General features: G+C 38.6%; 1 protein-coding gene across 1 annotated transcript in view; it reads left to right on the forward strand.

Annotated features, from left to right (window-relative positions):
• Positions 1-1,313: 1,313 nt before the first annotated feature.
• Positions 1,314-6,542, forward strand: part of cd68 (CD68 molecule) — a 10,483-nt gene continuing 5,254 nt past the window's right edge. Inside the window, exons 1-3 of the mRNA XM_032544753.1 lie at positions 1,314-1,550; positions 3,660-4,138; positions 4,992-5,111. Of these exons, the coding sequence (XP_032400644.1) occupies positions 1,502-1,550; positions 3,660-4,138; positions 4,992-5,111 (648 nt within the window). The 5' untranslated portion in view covers positions 1,314-1,501. The remainder of the gene's footprint in view (positions 1,551-3,659; positions 4,139-4,991; positions 5,112-6,542) is intronic.

The following is a 6,542-nucleotide window of genomic DNA, read 5'->3' on the forward strand; positions in this document are numbered from 1 at the left end:
CCCCCCCCCCCCCCCCCCCACCCTGCTGTCACATTACTTTCGTTTCCTGCATATTGTTATCAGATGACAAGCTTAAAAGAACCATTAGCACTTCGGAATCAACTCTAGCTTTTCCGGTTACTGCTTTCAAAATAAAATCGCTAGTGCCTCTTTCAAAAAAATGACTCGTAACTAACACCGTACTCCAGATTGTGGTAAAGTAATAATTTGATTATTCCCATTCATCCCCTCTGTTTATTATAGGTTGACCTATTCTTATCCTCATACTCACGTAACACCACTAGTTGTTAGAATTCCCACTTGACCAAGGAGATATCTTAACATCTAAAAACTTGGTTTTCATTAAAAAAGTATTATATTATATATGTATATTATGGAAAATATACATATCTTAAATCATTGAAATCATGAACAACGTCAGATTCGTTGTGAACCCCATAAATTTGCACTTTAATTAAAACCTTAAGGTACAAGCCTTTATAACAGCGTAATCCACTCAGAAAACTCACAGCCCCTTCATATAGCCTATTACAGTTTTCATTTGCAATGCACAGTTGGAACTAATTTAAGGAGCAAATGAGTGAAAACATTCAATTCAATTCAATTTTATTTATAGTATCAAATTAGAACAAGAGTTAAATCAAGACACTTTACAGATAGCGCAGGTTTAGACCACACTCTATAATTTACAAGGATCCAACAGTTCTAGTAGCTCCCCCAAGAGCAAGCATTTAGTGCGACAGTGGCGAGGAAATAAAAGTGTCTTATATGCATAGCTTTCTTTTGACTATATGGCAACATGTAGTAGGAACACTATATGGCTCCCTTTACTACCATCAATCAGACTAGTCCAGAGGGGGTATATATATATATATATATATATATATATATATATATATATAGATAGATAGATACCGTATATACAGTATATGTCTGAAAATATACATTAACAGGAATCCAACATATTGTTTGTAAAGCTTAATCTTTTTTTCAATTTACACAACAGTGATGATAGCTAGGTTACATACACAGATCGAGTTGAGCTTAAGAATTCACTGTTCCACATTTTACCATTAAAACGTGATGTATAAATATATGAATATGTCAACAATTAGTTTAATAGCTTAGTATTGTATGCACCATGTAAAGGTATAGGCCTATATCTGAAGGCGTCTAGGCCAAGTTTAATATGAAACTCAATTCTAAACATTATAATTAGTAAAGGGGCCTGCTTCGTGTTTTTTTCTTTCTAAGCCGAGGAGTCCTTGGCCTAAAAACGTTGATTGAAAACCCCTGGACTAAAGAATTTCTTCCACAATTAGAGATGCTCTTATTTTTTAAAAATAAGTCATTTCCGGTTGTGTGCTGTGCCGCTGCTAGCTTGACGCGGCCGTTGAGTATGAGTGGAGACACAGCGCTGTTGTTGCACTCTGAGCTCGTGTCAGCCGAAGTGCAGCAGTAAACTGACGTTACCCACCGTCTGCCTGTCTCCACTGTCACCATGAAGACTGCAGTTGTGTTCGCTTTTTTAGCCTGCCTGGCTGTCTCAGGTAAGACACTTTCCCCCCCACAACTTTGTCCAAACTAAAAGCAAAAACAGGGGTTGTCTTTCAGCAGTTTAGGTAAAGACAGTTTATGGAGGAAAAAAAATCAAGAAATTGTAGGCCCACAGCTCAAAGACAAATGCGTGTTTTAGACAATTGTGTTGCTTCACGTTGGTGACTTAAATGTCCAAACAGGTTGGATTTGAAGTGCATTGTATACAGCCTTTATTTTGGAGTAAGCTATTTTGTGTTATTCTGATTATTAGGAAGTCCTAATGTTTACTTTTTTCGACGGAGAAATGAGACGTGATGTGTTTTCATGAGACCTGACTGTGACTTCCTGGATTGATTAGAGAAAAGAAACGTCCGCAGTCTTCCGACAGTATGGGTCTGACTGAGTCAACATGTCTCCTGGCAGAAGAGTCAGAAATCTCACCAAACTCTGGTGGAAATTAGGCATAATTTGGTGGCTTTTTATTTAACAAAAGAGGTAAATATTATACGTGCAATTAAGTGCAAATTAGGCCTAATTACTCTACAGCGCTGTGGAGATAGACCTGACACTGCTAAACTACTCCAAAATCAACATTATTCAGCCTAAAAGTGGTAAACACTTTATCAAAGTCAATCATCTAGTGAATAAAGCCCTGTCACCTCTTCTATCTGAGTCCTCAAATAGGGCATGTGACAACCTGTGCCTTATCAGAAAAAAAAACGTATCCTAGTGCAAATCCACGTAGTTGCTGTAGAAAGAAGGTAAAGTCCGCACAACAGCTCAATGCTCCGCAAAATACTGTTAATAGTGCAAAAAAGGCATGCGCTTTGCACTCTTAAAGTAGCCTATTCCTCGAAGCAATGAGCTGTTGTGCGTTGCCTACGTTACCCCTTTTTTCTGTCTGAATCTGTGGGGACTGAAAACTCATCCCAGTGTCATACATTTAGATGTGCTACAGCCTTGTATAGCCTACTGAAATGTGGTGATCCCAGTTGATCTTATCAGCTGTGTGTTTGTTTAATCAAATACTCTACTCACAGTTCAAAGATCAGCTGTAGTCAAAAAACATCAAAGCTGCACTAAGCAATATTTCATATAATTTCGTATTGTTGTATTAATGAGACCCTACCCAGACCACGATCCCCTTACTCCGCAGTTCCACTCCTCTCAAGGCTGTTTTTAGCCTGTTTCAGCTCATTGTTTTGGTTTTAAAACCCAAAAGTGAGATTATCATCCGCTCCATTTCCGGCAGCAGCAGACAGCTGTTTTCATTGAATTTAAATAACCTACTGTAATACTATCTGCTCGCTGAGCTGCAACGATTATTCGTCTAATCAATTACTCGATCAATGGGATACAAATGTGATTGTTAAAGTAATTTTTCATGCAAAAATGGTTGTTTTCAGCCTCTCAAAAAATGAAAGTCCTGCTCTTTTCTGTTTAATATGATATAAAACTGAATATGTTTTGAGAAAGCAATCGGTGGATTAATCAATTATGAAAATAATCGTTATTTGCAGCCATACCTGCTCAGCACCAAACAGCAGAAAGGGAAAGTTAGCGACTAGCTGGTGTATGTATATATAGTGTTAGACTGGGCCTGCTAGATGTGTAAATAGTCAATTAACTGCTGTCCTGTAGGACATTACGTTTTTTTGAGTTGATGATAGGGCTGCTTGATTATGGAAAAAATCATCGTCACAATTTTTTGGGTAAATATTAATGTCAATGTTAACTATTTACCACAATGACTCATTGACTTTTGGAAAGATGTATTCATTGAATTTGAAAAACATAAATAGTTAAACAAGTCAACAGTGAAAATGAAAGTACGTAAAGTAAAGTTTCTCTTAATACTTTACCCTTTTTTTCATTCAGAACCCAACACAAAATAAGAGTTTACTTGCAAAATGTAATGTGCAAAATAATGGATTTTCTTCTTTGCATTGTTTTTTTTATTATTAGGAGCTGAAACCGGAGTAACGATTAACATCCTATTAATTGCACAGCCCTTGTCAATAAGATGTTAGATGTTTTGTTTTCAGCATGTTCTTCTTAAGTGGTATAGCAGTGAACATTGACATTGATTTTTTGCTCCCTCTCTGTTTTTTTGATTTAAGCACTATCATTGACAGAAGATGAAAAAAGGCCCAGACCTTCTGCAACCGTGTCCCCCGCCAGTGAGTTCAGCACCAATGAAATACCAACCACCAAGCCTACAACCACCACACCTACAACCACCAAGCCTACAACCACCACACCTACAACCACCAAGCCTACAACCACCAAGCCTACAACCACAACACCTACAACCACCAAGCCTACAACCACCACACCTACAACCACCAAGCCTACAACCACCACACCCACAACCACCAAGCCTACAACCACCACACCTACAACCACCAAGCCTACAACCACCAAGCCTACAACCACCAAGCCTACAACCACCAAGCCTACAACCACCACACCTACAACTCCTCCTCAACCTACTCCCCCCACCAACCTGACTGTAGGAAACTACACCGTGAAGGCAAACCAAACAGCGGTGTGTGTGATGGCTCAAATGGCACTGCAGATCCGACTGGCAACACCAAAGGTACATTTCATCAGTCACAATAGACAAGAGCCAGAGCAAAGTTAGTTCACAGGCCTAGCTATTTTTTTGCGTAGGTTCTAATTTTAAATATGCATGTAGTAGTGATGTCCAAAAGAAGCTTGGTGAAACTTTTTTTAAATCTCTGAGTCCAATAGATGTCACTTTCTGTTTAATGAAGGGCTAAAACACACTGAATTGCCATTTCTTTAGCTTTTTTCTAGTAGAGGGTTAACGAATACAACTGATGGTTCATGAAGCTTCATTTGAACCTCTCTAGAATTTAGGGATTTATTAAACCATTTAGAAATTTGCCAACAGTAGGGATTAGAATATGTTGCACGGTCATGCATGTCGTGCTATAAGTTAATTTACATATACAGGCTGTACAGGAATACCCTGTAGCTCTGACCCCTGACTGCTGGACATCTTTTACAAACAGAAGCTACAACACCATCATAACTAGGTGTATAAGGTGTCATTTAGCTTATTTATCCTTAAACATTAGTCAGTCACTTACTGGTAGTGGGCGTGGTAATGGGCCATCGAAAGCAAAATAAACCAAAACAGACACTTCTAATCCAAATAGTTAGCACTTCCTGCACAAGCCTTTGACTCAGCTTTCAGTAATTCATTAGTCAGCATCCCGGTTTTAGGAAATGAGAGAAAAAGGATTCCATGGCGAGTTTTGATTTCCTCATTGTGGCACATTAGATTGACTGTGAGAGGTTAGATGCGTGCCATGTGACATATGACAGTTTGCTCATTCTACATGACAAGGTGATATTTGTTTCTCTGCAGAAACAGTGTGCAGGTACCTTCTGGACATCCTGATTTCTCTCTGTTTATCTTTCAGGCCAATGGAACCTTCATTGTTCAACCAAAGTCTACCCATGCAGTAGGAAGTTGTGTGGCAACCAAGGCCAACCTTACCCTTGAGTTCCCACAGGGCTTCATCACTTTCATGTTCAACAAGGTATGACAAATGTCCCAGATTTGTCACAAATACAGTATGGTATAAGTAGTATAATATTGGTAGCTGCAATGAGGTCAGTAACTCATCTTTGACGCTGATTTGGCATTTTACTTGAAGTCTAGAGCAGTTTAAAACTGTGACATAACACAATTAACCCATTCAGTCTTTTTCTGACAAATAACAAATTGGTTGACCGATACCGTCATGTGCAGTAGAGACTGGAGTCGGGGAAGAGGCTTTTTAAAAAAAGGGAAGTTTAGTTGACAAGCCTGTTCTTAGAGCATGTGACAGGGAGTGCCCCGCACTGCCTCACGCCACAGCGCCCGTGTGATTCACTTTGTGATTTTCTAAATGAAGAATAAAAAACACCATCACAGTTCCTCAGAGTCCAAGGTGGCATCTTGAAATATCTCGTTCGGCTGACCGACAGTCCGTAACCCAAGATGTGCAGTGTACCATGATATAAAACAGATCAAAGCAGGAACTCATCTCAATGGAAGAGCAGGAAATAGAGAATGTTTGGCAAGTTCGCTTAAAAAAAAATGACAGAACCAATTAATTGGTAATCAAAATAGTCCTTGCGAGACCTGTTTAAGCTCTGAAAATTGCAAGTGATAAACGTTATACACAACTTTAAAAAATGTAAACTCAAAAGACTGACGTTCAGACAGATTACATATTTTTAGTTTAACGACTGCCATTGCTCTTTGCTGAGGAGAAAGTGAGAGGGAACATTTTATAAGATACTTGGTAGCTTTGGTTTGGTTACATTTTGATATTAAAGCTATAGTGTGTAGTTTCTGTCTCCCTCATGAGGAATTGTAAGTAATGACAACAACACTGTCGTCCACAAGATACAAGACTTCCATGACCGCGCACCGCCCCCCTTACTGTTAGAAAGTAAATAAGTAAGCTTTATTACTAGAGCACATTTAGATGGATTAAGCCGACCGAGGTGCTGTAAAACAAAAGAACATTATGTAAATATAAAAAAGTAGAAAGAAAACTCAAAATGCATCCCAACAGCAACAGTCAGCATATTACAAATACAGAATTATAGACATGATAACAGAATGAGAGATTTGTGTGTGTTAAAAGAGCCACAGAAAACTTGAAAAGCATCAGCCTAGTTTACCAATTTTTTGAAAACAGTTACCAGTTTTACTCATTTTCAAGTAGCAGAATTTAATTTTAATTTAATTTATATTATTTAGTGATCCCCAGTGGGGAAACTACAATTTACACTCTGTTTTTGTTAGAATCAGAACTGTTGGAGCGTCCACACGATACACATAATATTATATATTTATAAATATGATATTATTTATTTATAAAGGCCTGAAGCACACACACATACTCAGGACCTATTAGATGTCAGGGTGAGTGGGCTGCCAACTGGACCAGCGCCCTGAGCAGTTGGGGGGGGGGGGG

Source organism: Etheostoma spectabile, chromosome 19 (assembly GCF_008692095.1).
Source record: "Etheostoma spectabile isolate EspeVRDwgs_2016 chromosome 19, UIUC_Espe_1.0, whole genome shotgun sequence".
Classification (NCBI taxonomy): Eukaryota; Metazoa; Chordata; class Actinopteri; order Perciformes; family Percidae; genus Etheostoma; species Etheostoma spectabile.